The sequence below is a fragment of the Maylandia zebra genome, linkage group LG7 (assembly GCF_041146795.1).
Source record: "Maylandia zebra isolate NMK-2024a linkage group LG7, Mzebra_GT3a, whole genome shotgun sequence".
NCBI classification, from domain to species: domain Eukaryota; kingdom Metazoa; phylum Chordata; class Actinopteri; order Cichliformes; family Cichlidae; genus Maylandia; species Maylandia zebra.
The window spans coordinates 45391600-45411267 of record NC_135173.1 but is presented as its reverse complement, the minus strand read 5'-3'; the positions used below and the strand labels follow the sequence as shown (position 1 = coordinate 45411267).

Genomic DNA, 19668 nt, shown 5'->3' with positions numbered 1-19668 from the left:
CATCAGTGGCATAGCTGCTATGGAAGGAGGATTTTTTAGTTTTAAATTATGACACAATTTGGAGCTAGTCTAAAAATACAAACATATAGAGCCAGATTATTATTTAAATGCATGCACCGTAAATACATCGAGGAATAATAAAATCTTTTACATTCAGTCCTGGTGTTATTTGGGCTCATTCAGTATGCGATGACGCTGATGCAGTCTGACAGGTACAAACAAGCATCAGGTGTTCTCTGTCATCTAATTGATTGCTGTGTCGCGAGTTTCGTTGGAGAAAACGTGTAACCTGTTAATCTGAGGGCGTGCTTTATACAACCAAGGCCCCTTTCTCCGTGTAACCACGCCCAATCAGCTGGTTCCTGAAGTTCAGCGAGCCTGAGGAGGAAAAAAAAAACTTTCCCTCGCTTCTGTGCGGTCTCTTGGTGAGCCGATGGTAGCCACCACTGTGTTTTGTTTTGGAGGATTACATTTTTAACGACTCTGAGCCGTGTCAGCATGTCCTTGACGGATCAGCAGTGGTGTCCCACAAGCGTCCAGGTAACGGTACTCCAAGCCAGGAGCCTTAGGATAAAGGGGAAAAGTGGCACCAACGATGCGTACGCGGTCATACAAGTGGGCAAAGAGAAGTACCAGACTTCAGTGGTGGAGAAATGCGTGGCTCCGGTGTGGAAGGAGGAGGCCTCTTTCGACCTCCCGCAGCTGAACCAGGGAGGAGGAGGCAGCACGCTGCACGTCCACGTCCTTCACCGGGCTCTGGTGGGCCCGGACAAACTGCTGGGACAGGCGGTCATTAATCTGTCACAGCTCAGTGAGGACAAAACACGCAACAAAACCGAGTAAGTTTTCGAGTACAGCCCCGAAGTCGGTGTTATCTGACGTAAAAAGTATTCAAAATGTAGTCACAGTACTAAAAATAAAACAAAACTACACAGAGTGACTCATTTCACAGTAGCAAGGGGAAACAGAACTATAATTATCGATGATTTCATATAACTCTGTCATGCAGTTGCCGATGATAACAGCATTTATTAAAATGGGTGGGGGCTTTTCACAAGCTGCAAATTTTTTCCCCTCCTTTAAAATGATTTCACTTAATTATTCGGCTATAACTGTCTTTAAACGGTTATCGATGTTGTGTCAAAGAGTGACCGTCTGCCAAAACTGATTTCCACTGTTTCCATGTTTTGTTTTGTTTTTTTTTCTATGTAATGTCTTTACTTATATTGGTAAATTATATTGGTAAATAGACTTTAGTGAACAGTATTTACCAAGGGGTTATTTTAAAAGTATCTTTATGACTCTGTGTTATTGTACATCATAACCATTGCAGTTCTTTCTGGCCATCTAAAATATCTTTAGAGACCTATTGTTATATTTGTTGCAATTTCTGCTATCCTCTTGGCCTGATTACTCTTAAAAATACTTTTTAAATGGATAAATAAAAGCTATATAGAAGTCACTTTGCCAAAAACAGATTGGGGCTTCTACCTTGTGATAGGAATGTTGTTTGTGACTCAAGATGACTTGATATAATTCATGAGGGATTCATATGACATGTGACATATTATAGGCCAAAAAATTATTTATAGCATTTTAAATATGGGCAATCCCTTTTTGACAAATACCAGATCACATTAAAGTTACTTCAAAGGAAGCATCGCTTTGCCTGCAAAACCGTCCCCTTGGAGTTTCTCTGATCAATCACTCTTGCTATGCAGCCAGCCTCCTTGACCTCTCTAAAGACGGACACGTCAAAAGAAATCAAATGAGGATTTGTTGGTTTCTACTTGCATGTAAATGGGGACATTACGGGAGGCCAAGTGAATAATAAGCACCTCTGATTTTCATCTGTGACACAAGGGGAGGGAACCCTCGGTAGCTCCTTCTGTCAGTCATGCTGTAGTTTCTCGATCTTCATAACACCCCATTAAATAACCAGTATGGTCAGAATCAATAAACGTGGTATAATTTGTGAAAACTGGCTAATGGTTGCCCTATGAGTGTTTTTATGTGTTTGCAAGCCTCACTGGGCATGACTCCAATATTTATCTGTTATATTTGGACTTTTTTTTTTTTTCCCTTAAAGTTGTTGTGATGTGAGCTATTGGAGGATGCACGCTGTGCACTATTTATGCATCAGTGCCCAGACCTGCTCTGGTGGGTTCGACTTAAGAGTGCCGCCTACTTGCTCCAGTAGAGCTTAAGGGATTTGTTCCCACTAAAGCAGCCTTTAAGAATGCCAAGCAGCATTATTTACCCAGGCAAATGAAGTGAGCTAGATGATTTACTTTCATTGACTGAAGGTGTCAACAAGAGGGAAATTGCATCAAGAAAACCCAAGCTTCTGTTCAATTTTTTCTTTGTTTCAGAAAATTAAAAACTTAAATGTTTAATTTAACAAAACTGCTAAATATAATTAACTATGTGAAAACATCCACACCCATCTATTAGTGTGCAGTAATAATGTAAGTGAACATGTTTTACTGGCCTTGCTGGTACTTTTATATCTGCTCCTTTAAGCAGAAAATGCTCTTTACTCTGTTAAGTGTATTAGTGCTGAAGTTAAATTTTATTTATTATCCAAGACAAATCTGTCCAGGTCCACAGTGAGACATCTGTATCTCTGTAAGAATGGAAAACATTTTCTTTGTAAGCTGTTCCTGAGTGATTTATTCCCCCCGATGTGTAGCTGGTATTATACAAAAGCACACAACAATCTAGCCTGTTAATCTTAACTCAAACACACACACTTGTTCTCCTACCTGGGTGGCTGTAGCTCAGGTGGCAGAGCAGGTCAGCCACTAATCAGAAGGTCGGTGGTTCGATCCCAGGCTGCCTCCTGGCTGCATGCCAAATATCCTTGGGCAAGATACTAACCCCATGTTTGCCTACTGGTGGTGGTCAGAGGGCCCGGTGGCGCCAGTGTCCGGCAGCCTTGCCTCTGTCAGTGCGCCCCAGGGCAGCTGTGGCTACAATGTAGCTTGCCATCGCCAGTGTGTGAATGTGTGTGTGAATGGGTGAATGACTGAATGTAGTGTGAAGCGCTTTGGGGTCCTTAGGGACTAGAAAAGCGCTATACAAATGCAGGCCATTTACCATTTACCTGTTGAAAGGTTTTCTTGTTGTTTTTGTTTTATTTGGGTTTTTTTTTTTTTTGGTTCCGCTTTGTTAAAGGTCTTTGGATAACTGCATCAACAAGAAGGCTGGATTTGATGTTGTGATTCATTAATTTTCACATTTCCTCCGCCATGAGGAAGCAAAGAGGTCTAGCCATACTCTGGCATTGTGTTTTTTGACTGAAATGAGCTGTGACTGAAAGGCATTTGGTCACAATTAATTTTTTATACCGCTCTGCCTGTTTGGCTAGTGCCCAGCTCTATTATGCTCTGGAAAGAGGATGCTCGAGTATGCAAATGTGAACTCCACCTGCCTGCAGGTTGGACTATCTGATCATGGCTGATTTAATATTTAAGTTTTCCTCAAGCAAAACTGCAGAAATCTGCATTTCTGCAGTATTTTTATTATGTGTGAAGTCAGAAGCTGGTGCTGTGTAAACACTAAGTTCGATCTCTGTTGATTTTTATGTGAGCTCTGCGAATGCACGTTGCCTCCGAGGTTTCATTCTGGCTGCTGCCTTACATTCCTGAACACCTTATCAAGGAAAAACAAACAGTGATGGCAACAGCAATGGTCATGCAAGGTCAGTTTGTCTGAGTAAGACCACTGTGGTAGTACCAAGCTTTATCACACAAGCAGGGTTACATGTGTCATGCTGCTAGCACAACAGTGCTACTGTTAAATGTGCACGATGTGTTTGTGAACTCTGGAAATCAAGAATTCGACCATGTTTAGCACTTTTTGCTTGTTGCTTGCAATAGACATTGGTATTTTATTATGAGGAACTATAGTTTGTGCAGCTGTGTGTGTTTGTTTGTTAATAATTAACAAGGAAATCTTCCATTTTTAGCAAACAAAACTGATTATTTAAAAAAAAAAAACAATCCCACTATGAGGTGCAGTGGTAGCTGCTCTGGTGCGCTTGTGGTCTTCCCGTAGTATGGTTTTCCCAGCTGTCATGGACATTTTCCTTTTTAATTTCACTTATTAAAAAATGTCTGTCACACCAATAAAAAGACACTTTTAATTACATGCACATTAAAATAAAAACCCACTCATTGTATAAACAGACTCGTGAGTTTTGTTATATAAGATTTATGGGCTGCAACCCTGTCTCCAGAAAAGTTGGGGAAAATCTGCAAAGTTAAATTATTTTAATTATTTTCAAATCACTGAAATCATTTAGTTTACTAAAGCTGTACAAAGAGCACACAGCAAATGTTGAAACTTAGACATGTCTTCAATATTTTTAATTTGAAGCTAGCAGAAAGTTCCAAGTCAGGTAGGGGCATGTTTACTTCTGCGTTACATCATCTCTTCTTTTGGCAGTATTGGGTATTTGAAGACTGAGGACACTAATATATAGTTATTTATGCAGAAAAGCCTTTCAGGCTTGATGTAGGACTTCTGTTCAGCATTTTTCGAGCTCCTCTGTCATATTTTTGTTCCATAATGTCCCACATATTTTCAGTTGGCAACAAGTCTGGACCGCAGGTGGGCCAGTTTGCATCCAGGCTTGTTTGCTATGAACCGTAATGTTTAATACCTGGATGATTTGAATTGGCAGTTTCTTGCTGAAATGTAGTAATGTGCAAAAGTTTTGAACCACCCCTCATTTCTTTATGTTTTGCTTCCAAGGAGCCAAACTTTCTTCTAATATCTGAGTGTGGTCCTGTGCGATCGTTTTCCATTTCAAAGGTTTTCTGTGGACAGTGGCTGCTTTTTCAATCACTTTCACTTCAGTCCAGATCTGAGCAATTTCTCTTTCTTTGCTAAACGTTAGCCTAACTAGCATAACTATCTGCAGCAGATGAACAGTATCTGAAAGTCATGTTTTTAAGAAACTGGGAAGGGAGATAGGGGCGGGGGGAGGAGGGTGTGGGGATCATCTTGACAGAGAACAGAGCAAAAGGCAGCCAACATCCAAAGATGCTTTAAATGTCCTTCAAGAAGCCTGGAGAACTATTCCAGAAGACTACTTAAAGAAATTACAAGAAAGCTTGTCACAGAGTTTATAAAGGTGGTCATGCCAAATACTGACTTTCAAGCTCATTTCAATGGTTTTACCTCATATCCTGTTTTCCATGCATGTTTGCCCATGTTTCAGTAAATAACTTCACCCTTTCCAGTTTTCCAAGAAAAAATATAAAGAGATGAGGGGTTGCACAGTCCTGTATGCCAGGCTTTCCCTTTAAAAAGCATGACCTGGGTGGACCAGCATGTTGCTCCGAAACATACACAGTATGGTCCAATATCCTAAATATATACTGTGTGGACACACATATTACACCATCTATACATTATACCTACAGGAGCTACTTATCCATGGAAACCCACGCCATGAAACTCTTGCACACCGTGTTTATGCTGATGTTAATACCAGAGGAGGTTCTAACTTATTCACTCATCAGTGTTTTGGACTTTGATGCACTATTTGTACTTGGCGACCTGCTCTGTAACATTTTATGTGGTGTGCCTTTTTGTGGCCAAGTGCTGTGGTTCCTAAACACTTCCATTTTGCAATATTACAGCCTACAGTTGATTGTGGAATATCTAAGAGGAAATGCATTTCCTCTTAGATGTATGTATTCTCACTTTTCAACTAATAACAAGTGTCAATAACCAGCCAGATATTCCCTCATAGTCTTTTTTTTTTTCAGAGTGTAGGAAGAACCAATTTTTAAAAGAATTTTGAATGTTTTGCTTGCCAGTCCACAGGACTGTTTTACACTTTGCCTCAATCAGTCTTAAAAAGACTTTGAGCAACAGTGCTTTTCTTCCATCTTGTGGCTTTTTTTTTTTTCTTCCCTCTCCTGTCCTTTTGTAGGGTTATGACTTGAATTTGAGGACCAACAGTGGTCTTCATTGGCTTTCATTGATTTCCACTACAGAGCATAGTCTGTTTTTAATGCTGTGCCACCTGAGGGCCGGGAGATCAGGACAGTTCAATATCGATTTAGCTTCCCACCCCCCTCTTTTTTTTTTTTGTCTACCATTAACTATTTTTAAACATTGGGTTTGGGAGATTGTCTTTTGTTGCCAACATTTTTTTTTATTTTTTTATTTTTTTTTATTTATTTATTTTTTTAAACCTATTAAAAAGGAGTTTCAATTTGTGCAATGTCTCATTTGTGCTACAGTTACACAAATATATGGGGTATTTGCATGACATACACATGGAGTTGTACAAGGGCATTACAGCAGCCGTCTTAGCGAGAAGCGTTAAATTAAAGGTGCTATCAAGCAGCCAACTTAATTCAGTTTTATTAATATAGCACTAGGTCGGGGAGGGACAAACATCTGATGCGACTGGTTGGAGGGCGATGGGAAGTGGTGGAAATACAAACTGTGTGAACTGCTCAGTGTATAAAGGGGAAGTCCCTGAGCCATTTGAGCCTATAGCACTATAAATAAATGATGGTTCAGGGTCAGCTGATACACACCTGACTGTCAACTATATCAAAAAAAGGTCTTAAGCCTAATCTTAAAAGTGGAGACTGTGTGTCTCCAAAAGCCTAACTGGGATCTAGTTCCATAGTAGAGGCCTGATAGCTGAAGGCAATGATTCCCATTAAACTTGTAGAAACTCCAGGAACCACAAGTAAGCCAGCAGTCTGAGAGCAAAATATTATGAAGACTTTAAGATGTGAAACATGATTAAAGGAATAATTATACACTTGTCATGAAACGGTGTAACGAGCTAATCTAGTAAGGACAGATCTCAAGTATAACTTCTGTTCATCATTTCTGACTTCTTACATAGCTTCATTGCCTTTTTCAAGTCACTGTGTGATCTAGCATATGTTATACAGTTTTTCCAGTTTTAAAAGGCACCAATTTCATTCTCTGTTTTGGCAAAACAATGGGAAAGTGAGTTTCTTTTCTTTGCACTGACCTTCATTTTCTTTCTCTGACTCGTGGATACCAATAAGCCTTGAACATTATCACTGTTGAGCTGTTTAACTCACTCAGCTCTTCTCCCACTCACAGCTGGGTTCTGTGATAAGAAGACAGGGCATTGTCTTATCAGTAGTTCACAAGGAAGTGCGTGTGTGCACACGAAGTAAAATAGCTTTACAAAATGTTGAGTCATGCATTATCCTCCCCTGGCTCTGCCTGTCTAGCAGAGCTGCAATCTTTCTGCTACTTACAGAGGTGTGAGATTAGTCAAATGGCCTCATCATCACCCAGGATGTCTTGTATGAAAGCCATCAAAGCAGCTGTAACTCCTGCACAGCACTTACTACATTCAGCCAGCTAACGCCCAAACATTTTTGCAACTTCCCTTCTCATTTAACTGAAGTGACTTACTACTTCTGCTCTTTTTATTTAATTTTTTTCATGTTCATGTGGGATGCAACTGTGTTGCAATGCAGTACTATTTTGTACTGTCAAAGTACTCATCTGCATGTGTTTTTGTCTATTTGTTTTTATATAAGTATGTTATGCATATATACGGCTGTTATTGTGTACATTTAATATAATTATAAAGATTTTACATTTGGTATAAAGAGGTTTGACAAATTGTCAACTTACAGTGAGGGGTTCTGGTGAGTTTAATGCTGCATATTCTGAATATTTAAGCACTCAGTGGAGTGGTTTCTCAAAGGGTGAGACTGTAGCTATCCAGAAGGCCTAAGTGACTGCTGATCCACATGCTAGACAGCAGACTTTAACACCAGAAATGCCAAATGGATATCTTTTGGAAGAAATCTCTTCATCTGTTTAGTAGGCCCCGAGAGGTTTGAAGTACAAATGATGAGCTCCTTAGACTACAACTGGGCCATTGTCATTAGTCTGTGCTGTCACTGGACACCTCAGTGTCACCTTGCTAGTACTGGGTGAGAGCCCTCTTTTGCCATCAGAATGGACTTAATTCTTTGTAGCATAGATTCAACAAACATTTCTCAGAGATTTTGCTGGATGTGTACGAAGAATGATGGATCCATGCTCTCATGTTGGTTGTGCACAACTCTGATCATCTAAATATGAGACTGTTGAAGGAGAATAATGACTATTGTTTAATTTTGGTCAGACATTAGAAAATGTACCTTCAGTTTTCTGTTCTTGGCTGACAGAAGTGGAGCCTGGTGTGGTTTTCTTCTGCTGTAGCCCATCTGCTTCAAGGTTTGACACAGTCAGATGCTCTTCTGCATGCCTCCATGGTTTTAACAGTCATTTGTGTTACTTTGTCTGCATTCTGCCCCCTCCTCTGACTTAAAAAGGTGTTTTTGCATTTAGAGAACTGCTAACCACTGGATATTTTCTTTTTCTTCTGTAAACTCTAGAGATGGTTGTTTAGGCAATTACTAGCAATTTCTGAAATATAATGGCAACAGAAACTACAGTATGCAACATTCAAATTCACTTATCATATTTCGTCTTTGTACTTCAGCAGTTCAGTCTGACCATGTTTACATTAAATTGCTGATTGACTGCTGTATGTGCATTTTAAATTCATAAAATTAAGAATAAATAGTTAATCAGTTTTAATCCAACAATTAACCTTCTTGTACTAGATTGCATGTAGATGATGAACTATCCTAATTTATCTCAGTACACACAAAGAACGGGACAGACAGTCAAGTTATTGTGGCAATGATATGACTGAAAAAGTGGAATTTTTTTTTTGTTTTTTACTTGTATTGAATGAAATATTATTTTTCATAACTTTATATCACTTGTAGATGTGTCCCCATCCCATCTAGACGCGTTCTGTTGAATGGCATTTATCAGGCAAGCATGAAGAAGCCACACATGACACAGTTATGTCAAGGCCTGAAATCTGCAAATCACAACCAATTACTCATCAGCAAGTAGGAGGCTGTGGATCGTTGACAGCAGTAAGCCATTTCAAAACTTCCAGGAAAAGGCGTTTTCCCCAGCTTCTTAATTTGTTTGCATGACATCTGAAGCATTCCTAGGATGATTAAAATCTCACCATATCTAACTCTGGATCATCCAAAGGAAGCGCTGTATTCAGTTCTTTTAGCGTGTGTGTGTGTGTGTGTGTGTGTGTGTGTGTGTATATATATGTGTATATATATATATATATATATATATATATATATATATATATATATATATATATATATATATATATATATATATATATATATATATATATATATATATATATATATATATATATATATATATATGCATGCTAGTTAACGAGAGACACCCGGAATGGCTAACCGAAGGTCGGACGGTCCTGATCCCCAAGGACCCCAAGAAGGGACCGGTCCCCTCCAACTACCGACCAATAACCTGCCTCAGTACTACATGGAAGCTCCTGTCAGGCATCATATCGGCTAAGATGAACAGGCACATGGGTCAATACATGAGCGGGACACAGAAAGGAATTGGCAAGAATACCAGAGGCGCAAAACACCAGCTACTGGTAGACAGAACAGTCAGCCGAGACTGCAAGACCAGACTGACCAACCTGTGCACTGCCTGGATTGATTACAAGAAGGCCTATGACTCAATGCCCCACAGCTGGATACTGGAATGCCTAGAATTGTACAAGATCAATGGGACCGTAAGAGCCTTCATCAGGAACTCAATGGGGATGTGGCGTACAACACTAGAGGCCAACTCCAAGCCCATAGCACAAGTCACCATCAAGTGCGGGATCTACCAAGGAGATGCTCTGTCCCCACTGCTGTTCTGCATAGGCCTGAACCCCCTCAGTGAGATCATTAACAAGACTGGCTACGGATACCGACTACGGAACGGAGCAGTTGTCAGCCACCTCCTGTACATGGATGACATCAAGCTGTATGCCAAGAGTGAACGAGACATCGATTCACTGATCCACACTACCAGGCTATACAGCAATGACATTGAAATGTCGTTCGGACTGGAGAAGTGTAGTCGGATGGTAACAAAGAGAGGGAAGGTAGTCAGAACTGAGGGGATTGAACTACCAGAAGGCAACATTGCAGACATAGAGGACAGTTACAAGTACCTGGGGATCCCGCAGGCGAATGGGAACCATGAAGAGGCCGCTAGAAAAGCTGCAACCACCAAGTACCTGCAGAGGGTCAGGCAAGTCCTGAGGAGTCAGCTGAATGGTAAGAACAAGATCCGGGCCATCAACACCTATGCCCTGCCCGTGATCAGGTACCCTGCTGGGGTAATAGGCTGGCCAAAGGAGGAGATAGAAGCCACTGACATAAAGACAAGAAAGCTCCTTACCATGCATGGAGGGTTTCACCCCAAGTCCAGCACCCTGAGGCTGTACGCTAAGCGGAAGGAAGGGGGCCGGGGACTGGTGAGTGTCAGCACCACAGTCCAGGATGAGACAACGAACATCCAAGAATACATTGGGAAGATGGCCCCAACTGACCGAGTGCTCAGTGAATACCTCAGGCAGCAGAAACCCAAGAAAGAGGAGGGAGAAGAGGAACCATCATGGAAGGACAGGCCCCTGCACGGTATGTACCACCGGCAGATAGAGGGGGTGGCTGATATCCAGAAATCCTACCAGTGGCTGGACAAAGCTGGACTGAAAGACAGCACAGAGGCACTAATCATGGCAGCACAAGAACAAGCTCTGAGCACAAGATCCATAGAGGCTGGGGTCTATCACACCAGGCAAGACCCCAGGTGCAGGCTGTGTAAAGATGCCCCAGAGACAATCCAGCACATAACAGCAGGGTGCAAGATGCTAGCAGGCAAGGCATACATGGAACGCCATAACCAAGTGGCCGGCATAGTGTACAGGAACATCTGTGCCGAGTATAACCTGGAAGTCCCGAGGTCAAAATGGAAGATGCCCCCAAGGGTGGTGGAGAATGACCGAGCTAAGATCCTGTGGGACTTCCAGATACAGACGGACAAAATGGTGGTGGCTAACCAACCGGACATAGTGGTGGTAGATAAACAGAAGAAGACGGCCGTAGTGATCGATGTAGCGGTTCCGAATGACAGCAATATCAGGAAGAAGGAACACGAGAAGCTGGAGAAATACCAAGGGCTCAGAGAAGAGCTCGAGAGGATGTGGAGGGTGAAGGTAACGGTGGTCCCCGTGGTAATCGGAGCACTAGGTGCGGTGACTCCCAAGCTAGGCGAGTGGCTCCAGCAGATCCCGGGAACAACATCGGAGATCTCTGTCCAGAAGAGCGCAGTCCTGGGACAGCTAAGATACTGCGCAGGACCCTCAAGCTCCCAGGCCTCTGGTAGAGGACCCGAGCTTGAAGGATAAACCGCCCGCAGGGGCGTGCTGGGTGTTTTTTATATATATATATATATATATATATATATATATATATATATATATATATATATATATATATATATATATATGGAATTTCAGTGGGCTGTGTTTTGTCAGGGCTGAAGTTGGAGGGAAAAGTCTATTTATGGCACACAAACGCGTGCATGCACAAAGCATCTTTGGACAATAATGTGTAATGCAGAGAAAGAGACAGAAGCCTGCAGCACAACAACAAATGCATGGCCTCGTCCTCATTTCCTCATTTCCCTAGGAATCCAGACTTCAGTGGGACTTGTTTGCTCAGTGGTGAGCTGACCTCAGATTTTTGCCTGATGGGCACTTTTTATGCTGACTGACTTTTTTTTTTTTTTTTTTCCTTTTTCCTATTGTGTTAGATTTCTTCTGCCTGTTCTGAGACCCTTCTGTCAGTACTGGATGGCGAAGGTGCAGAAACACTGGAAAGCTGGCCCTGTCTGGTCTTGCTTGGCATTTTTAGGATGTCTGTTTAGGATTTTTCAGCATTTTAAACATGAGACTTTAATTTTATGAATGAATTTTTAGGGCGTAACCAGCATTTATAATTGGTTACTTTATTGTCATCTTGGTGTGTTGTTGTTATCCAGCTGTATCAAAATTCTCTTTGGTGTGCATGTGTTGTATATTTAAAGGATGAAGGGGGGGGGGGTAATAACAGAATAAATTCCCTTGAACCTGGCAGGCTAAGTTTCGCAAGGATCCGACTAAATCTCGGATGAAAGCTTTCTCTTTCAAAGGGGCAGTTGGCTTGTTAACTCCCTGCAGGGTTGGTTGCATTATTTAGGAAAACTGGCATAAAACATTTTGACAGTGAACATCAGCACCGTACACCTACCATGCTCTGAAGATTTGATCATGTGAGACAAGCAACAAGGGAACAGGATTTAATAAAGGTTGTCAACTGCTGAGGGTACACACAGTACAAGCTTTCATAAATTCTGCAGGGCTGCTGTAGACTTGACAGAATTTATATTTTTAAGACTTTCCTTTATGGTCAGTTCGCTGGTTGAGCTTAGATCATCACAGACTTTCCAAAAACATTCACGCTGCCACTTTCCATTTGCAGTGAGATGGGTCATGATTTCTGCAAAGAGGAAAAATGAGCAGGACTAGACATTCACATTACTATAAATGAGTCCAAGTCTTGGTGACTCTCATTTGTTTAAATCATTTAGATCGTGATCAGTATTAATTTCTTTTGTTACAAGGGGTTTGTGGTGCATTTGATCTTTATAATCATTACAGAGACATTCAGTTTGGACCTTCAGACAGGCCTCACTTGACTTATAGATTGAGTGATAGATTTTGGTCACAAGTAGCTTGATTTTGTGATTGCACCCCACCTCTAAAACGACCACATATTTCTAGATATTTGATTTGCACTTTTATACAGTGGATGTGTAAATAAGTACAAAACACTAATAATTTGTGTCTCTTCAACAGATGGTTTAAACTTCTTGATAAGACTGGTAAGCCAGACAAAGACAGAGGAGAGGTGCTTCTGGATATCCAGTTCATGAGAAACAACATGACTGCCAGCATGTTCGACCTTTCTGCTGCTGGCAAATCTCGGTCTCGTCTGGGCAAGTTCAAGGACAAAGTTCGTGGCAAGAAAAAGGAGTCAGATTCTGTGACCAGCGTGGCGCCGTCTTTCAGTCAGGTCCTGACGGACAGCGAGGAGGAGGGCACCGGGGATGGTGAAGCGGCGACGGGCAAGGATGGAAAACAGAAGAAACACAAGATTAAGTCTTTGTTTTCTCCAAAGTCCAACTTGCAGAAGAGCATGTCTCAGTCTATGTCTGTTCTGCCTGGGAAGAACTCCACGCTCACCGGCAGCCAATCATCTGGTCTGAATGTCGATTCCTCAGAGGGTCAGGAATGTACTTTTTCACCATTAATGCTTTCCTCTTTCATTATGTTGTGTTAACGCTCTCATCTTCTTTTCAGGTAAAAAGAAGTTCAAGTTCATGATACATAAACGCTCGGGCAGCTCAGGCAGCAAGGATTCATCATCTGGTCGTGAAAAACAGGTTTCTGTAGAACAGAGTAATTTATGCATCAATGGCAGTCACGTATACTGTGAGGAGCCGCCATCTCGGACTTCTCGCATCAGCTCAAACTTCAGTCTGGCCAGTTCAGGTCATGGATCAATGGAGGATGTCCCTGAAAACTCTCCACCACCTGAGCAACAAAAGGCAGCGAGGCAGTGTTCACCTTGGGAAGAGGATGAGAAGGAGGAGGAAGACACTCCTGAAGTTGAAAACGTTAAAGCGAATGTGAGTGATTTAGAAAGGACTATAATAGAGGAGGAGACGAAAGAAGAGAAGGTTAAAAGGCAACAAGAGAGGCTTGAAAGTTTAGCTGAGGACAGAGAAAAACAAGAGGAAGAGGAGACAAGGAGTAAAGAAGAGGAAAATATTAGAAGTGAGGAAGAAAAGAGAAGACAAGAGCAAGAGGAAAGGGTTAGGATGGAAGAAGAGCGTGAAAGATTGGCAGAGGAAAAGAGATTACAAGTCCTAGAGAGAAGGAAAATAGAGGAGGAAGAAAAGAAGAAAAGAGACGAAGAGGAAAGGATTAGAATTGAGGCAGAGAAGAAGAGGTTAGAAGAAGAGGAGAGGGTTAAGATGGAAGAGAGAAGGCAAGAAGAGCAAAAACTGGCAGAGGAAAAGAGACTTGAGGAAGAGATGAGGGCACAGGAAGAGAGGAGACGGCAAGAAGAGGCAAAAATAGCTGAGGAAAAGAGACTGAAAGAAGTAGAGAGAAGGAAACTTGAGGAGGAAAGAAGAAAGCAAAGAGATGAAGAGGAAAGGATTAGAATTGAGGAAGAGAAGAAGAGACTAGAAGAGGAGGAGAGGGTTAAGATGGAGGAAAAGAGAAGGCAAGAAGAGCAAAAAGTGGCAGAGGAAAAGAGACTTGAGGAAGAGAAGAGGGCACAAGAAGAGAGGAGAAGGCTAGAAGAGGCAAAAATAGCTGAGGAAGAAGAGAGGATTAGAAAGGGAAATGAGGAGGAAGAGAGGAGACAAAAAGAGGAGGAGGAGCTGCTGAAAAAACTAGAAGAAGAGCAAAAGAAAAAAAGGATACAGTTGGAGCAGGAAAGGAAGCAAAGGGAGGAAGAAGAGAGGGTTAAGAAAGAGGAAGAGAAGAAAAGGCAAGAAGAGGAGGAACGGGCTAAGAAAGAAAGGGAAGAACATGAGAGATTAGAGGAGGAGAGGAAACGGATTGAGGCAGAGGAGAAAATTAGACGACAAGAAAGGATCAGGATGGAAAAAGAGGAAAAAAGGAGACTAGAAGAACAAGAAAATCAAAGAGCTGAAGAGGAAAGACTTAGGAAAGAGGAGGAGAAGAGACGGGAGGATGAGGAGAGGGCTAGGAAGCAAAGAGAAGAATATGAAAGACTGTTAGAGGAAAAAATGCAACAAGAAGAACAAAGAAGACTTGAGGAAGAGGAAAGAATTAGAAGGGAAGAAGAGGAAAGGGTTAGGATGGAGGAAGAGATGAAGAGGAGAAAAGAGGAAGAAGAGAGGACTAGAAAGGAAAAGGAAGAAATGGAGAGGCTGGAGGAAGAGAGAAGACTGCAGGAACAAGAAAAGTGGAGGATTGAGGAAGAGGAGAGGATTAGGAGTGAGAAGAAGGAAGAGGAGGCAAGGAAGCTGGAGAAGTTGAGGAATGCAGAAGAGCAAGAGAAGAGGGAAAACAAAACAACAGATGAAGTTAGGGCTGCAGGGAAGAAACCCAAAGTGAGCAGTCCTGCAGTCACTTCCACTAATCCTTTTGATGAAACCTTCTCTTCCAACCCCTTTGAGGAGATTCCCAAGTCCCTCGACAGCAGCACAGCTGACGAGCCAACGGTTCAGCAACGGTTAGTTAAAGCTATACGCTACGTCAATCACAAGCACTGCAGTAAAAGTGTGATTTAATAGTCTTACCTTGAAATACTTGAATTCATTCATACATGTATACATACAACCTCCTTAGCTCTCGAGAACCTCTGACTTTACAGAGGGAGTTTATTTACAGTGCATTTAAACAATTTTGTTAATGTAATTTTAAAACGACCAGACAACAGCTCAAGGTGGATGGAATTTTAAGGTTCTCAGTCTTTGTTTAGCATTTTCTCCATAGCACTCAGTACCAAGTACAATTGTGGATAAAGACAATGGAATTTTTTTTTGTTTGTTTTTTTTCTGGTCACGAATGTAAAAAGTTGGCAAATCAAACCTGATTTTAGCGATTCAGGTCACTCTTTCCAATTCATTTATTTATTTATTTTTTTCCTTTTCAAAGTGGTGCATTAAAGTCCTTCCAAAGCTGTTGTAAAACAAATTAGAACCACAGGTTTCAGGCAAGGCTGGACGAAATGTCAAAGGAAAATTGAAATCTTTGTAGTGTCCTCCGGGAATATTAACACTTCGACAAAAAAAGTTTGTGCAAATTAATTCAGACGTTAAAATGCTTTTCCTTTTAAGAGAAACTGCCCTGTGCTGGTAACGCTTAAAAGGCTTGGTGATCACCCCAAGGTAGTTACATTGAACCTCTGTAGACCTTTCCTCAACTAAAGTGTTAGACCGCCTGACATTGTTAAGCATTACATAATGTGCACGGTTGACCAGGCTTAAAAGCAGAACAGGACAGCATCAGGAGCAGAAGAGAAAAGGAGGTAGTGGAGCTGAATTATAATGGTTGATTTAAAAACAACACAACGATGATGTACATGCAGGGAATGTGTTATCTGAAGTTACCTTTTGTGCTTTTGCTCCGTCACAGGTCAGCAGCAGTTCTTCTCAGTACTTCTCTATTTAATAGAATAGAATAGAATTCAACTTTATTGTCATTGCACATGTCACAGGTACAGGGCAACGAAATGCAGTTTGCATCCATCCAGAAGTGCTTTAGCCATGATATAGCTATATTACAATATATATTAGCAATAATATAGATATGTAAGTATATTACAGAATGGGTCTATTACGGTATGTAATATGTTATGAATATGCTATAACTATAAGTATGTACAGGCTATGAACAGGATATAAATATGAAAAAAAAAAAACTACACAGAATATGAAATAAAGAACTATACAGAAATATGAGATATACAGCTATACAGAAATGGGAACTATGCAAGTTGTAAACAGTTGTAGAATTAAAAGTTATCGTATGATTATTTACACAGAACTATACAGTAGTGCAGTTAAGAGGCTATATAAAGTGCTAGTGTGTGTGTGTGTGTGTGTGTGTGTGTGTGTGTGTTAACATGGGTCAGATGTCAGGAGGCAGAGTAATGGGAACATAAGTGACACATGTGACTGTTGCACAGCTATGTGTGCGTTACAGTTTATATAATTTTGCAGACTGGGCTGAAAGATTGAGCTCACTGCATAGTTTTACCTCATTATGTGAAGTGAAAAATACTAGAAACTTTGTGAAGAAGTCAGTTTGACAGAAGAAGTAGATGGAAAGAAACTTCAGATGTGCTCAGCACATTAAAATACATTTCCTTTTATAATAGTATCTCAATATCTTATGTTACCTTTTCACTTTCTTTTGGTTGTCCTATAACATTGCAAGAGAATTTGGGACAAGGTATCTTTAATATTGTGAAAAATAAAGTCCTATTATATCAATCTATATTACTTGCATCATTAGTGTGTTTAGCCCCCCACGCCTACCAACCCTCAGTTGAATTCCTGTAATTAAATGCTGACGTATGCCCAAATGTTATATAGTCTGTCTCATTTCCAGGTGTCACTCTGCCATGTCATTGGTGAGAAGTAAGACTGGTTCTGTGGATGAAAAGGACCTGATTAGTACTCAACGGGAGAAGCGAGCAGCTCCTCAGCCGCCAGTAAGGAGTCAAGCTGGCAAGCAGCCTCACAGGGAGCAGGATGTGCCGGCACGACATCTGGCACAAATTAACAAGCAAAGCAAAGACAAAGATGTCAAAACTGTCAGTGTTCCCCCACAGCGCTCGGTGCAAATGATCGCTCCGCTGTGTAGGTCTCCCACAGATTCAAAGAACTCCCAGAGCCTGATGCAAAGCAATAACGCTAATGGAACAACAAACGAAGCCAAACACAGCAAACGTCCTGCGCCGTCCGTACCTCCTCCTGTGGGAGAAAAGCAGTCATCAGAACCAAAAACGAGCTCTAATCTAGGCGGCGCAGAGACCAAACAAGTTAAAGTTGTTTGTGGCTTAAATCCTTTTGAGGATGATGAAGATGAAAGTGAGCTCACAGCTCAAGATGACACAGCAGTCTCTAGTAATACTGGTTCAATACACTGGCCTGCAGCTGTGTCACAAAGTGCAGATAAAGATGCTGCCTCTCAACCAAAAATCAAATCCTCAAAGACGGCCCACGCTCCCCCACCTCCTGCAAAGAATGACATCAGCTCGAACACTTTAACGAACCCGGGCACGGAAAGAAGCCATGCTACAGGTGATCGAAGTGCAGCTGCGCCCGATAACGATGCACTCCAAGCATGCGACCCGTATTATGAGTCCACAAGTCCTGGGCATGTCCCAGTGAGTCCACTCCAAGAGTCCCAGTCCCTTAAAGTCCAGAATATAGTGGAGACAGATGTGAAGAAAGACTGGGCCCCTACACCTTCACGCAGGTGAGATGGTTTGGTTGCTAAAGAATAACTTTTATAGGTCAAATGTTACTATATTTATATTTTTATCTGTACGCACGTTTCATTTGTGTAATTTGCAACATTCAATCTTATTAGCTTTCACTTACACAAATGTTCAATGTATTCTGTACAGTATAGTAAGCTTGATATGGGTGAACTGAGTTTTATTATTGGGTATTATGTTCAGTTTAATTGTTGAATGGATTACTGCGCAGTGTACTTGGTTATACGGTTTCCTTTACTCCCATTCAACAGGTGCTTACGTCTGTCTTTTATGCTTTGTTTTCATCATTTCAGGCTTCAGCCGGTAAGACCTCTTAATCCTCTTGAGCAGCAGGGTGCCTCAGTTGTTCAAGAGGAAAATGAAAACAAATCCACAGGAATCCCCAGTGGACTTCAGGACAAAACAACGGTATTTGTTTCTAACTCCCTCTCTCTCTCTCTCTCCCTTTTTAAGATTTTCAACAAGAAATAGGCCGATGGAATTTAAGTTTCTTATATCCTGGCACTTTTAAAGCATGCTTTGTCGCTCCACAGGTGGATGACAGTGGGATGAAAGGGCCTTACTCCCAGCTGACCCGGGAGGAACTGATCTCTCTGATCTTGAAACAGGAGAACCAGCTCTCGGAGAGAGATTATAAGATATCGGAGCTGGAGCAGTACATTGATAATTTACTTGTGCGAGTCATAGAAGAGAAGCCAAGTATCCTCATGTCCTTGACCGCTATGAAGAAAGCTGCTTAGGTAGCTTTGCAGGCATCACTGTATTCTTGCTGCACTTAATCAGACCTGTTTATTCACAGCTCGTCCACATTAGAAATATCACTTTATAGATGTATTGGTTACGTTAATGCAACTGGAATACTTTTGCTGTAAAGTGTGGAGGAACACTTTAGATTTCAAATATTTCATCACCCAATAAAATTAATGATTTGAGGGAAAGAAAATCTTTGAAATCTTTGAAATATTTAGCTCTCTCAGCTAAAGGATTCAGTTTGGAAAGACTTTGTAGTTTTTAGATGATCGATAAATTTAGACATTTGTTTCATGTGAGTTTAAAGGATATCTTGTATATATCTGGTCATGCCTGTCATCTTTCTTCTGGAAATAACTTTGATAAATGTGTAATCCTGCCAGCATACCAGACTTGTTGCATTTCATGGTGAAACTCGAGTTGATTTCTCTCTGTAGAGCTTACTGTCAAAGTTTACTGCTAATTCCCATGTGCACTTTAAGTAGCTCACACTATTAACTGTTAAGACACTGAACACTGTACTGAGTATTTTTACTGCTTAAATAAATTTGAAAAATAAAATAAAACCATGAATTAATACAAACACTGTCTGCTACCTTATTTAGTTTCTGATCAGATTATAGCGCGTTTTAAAGATTAGTTTTCCTTTCCTGAAGAAACAGTTGTTCTTGTTTTTTAAATCTTAATTTATATCCTGGAATATTTTTCTGTAGGCTTAATTTCATCTAATGTCTGTACGCAGTACTGAAATTTAAGTGTACATGGTCTTCTTCATCATCTTAAAATTAATCTTGACATTAATTTACTAAAGCTTGTTTAAAACATTTGCTTTTGGTGATGTCAAAGGAGAATGGCCAGACTGCTTTAAGCTGATAGGAAGCCAACAGGAAGTCAGATAACC

At 41.0% G+C, this 19668-nt stretch overlaps 1 protein-coding gene across 2 annotated transcripts; it reads left to right on the top strand.

The window, feature by feature from the left end:
• The first annotated feature begins 354 nt into the window (after positions 1-354).
• Positions 355-19352, top strand: rab11fip1b (RAB11 family interacting protein 1 (class I) b). 2 transcript variants are annotated; one of them, XM_076886460.1, is made up of 6 exons: positions 355-839; positions 12824-13227; positions 13328-15239; positions 17123-17995; positions 18311-18425; positions 18551-19352. In XM_076886460.1, exons 1-6 carry the CDS (start codon positions 499-501, stop codon positions 18755-18757), a joined length of 3852 nt encoding a protein of 1283 aa, XP_076742575.1. In that variant the 5' UTR covers positions 355-498; the 3' UTR covers positions 18758-19352. The 2 variants fall into 2 exon arrangements, with proteins under 2 accessions (XP_076742575.1, XP_076742573.1); XM_076886458.1 differs by having other exon boundaries at positions 12824-13251.
• Positions 19353-19668: the final 316 nt, after the last annotated feature.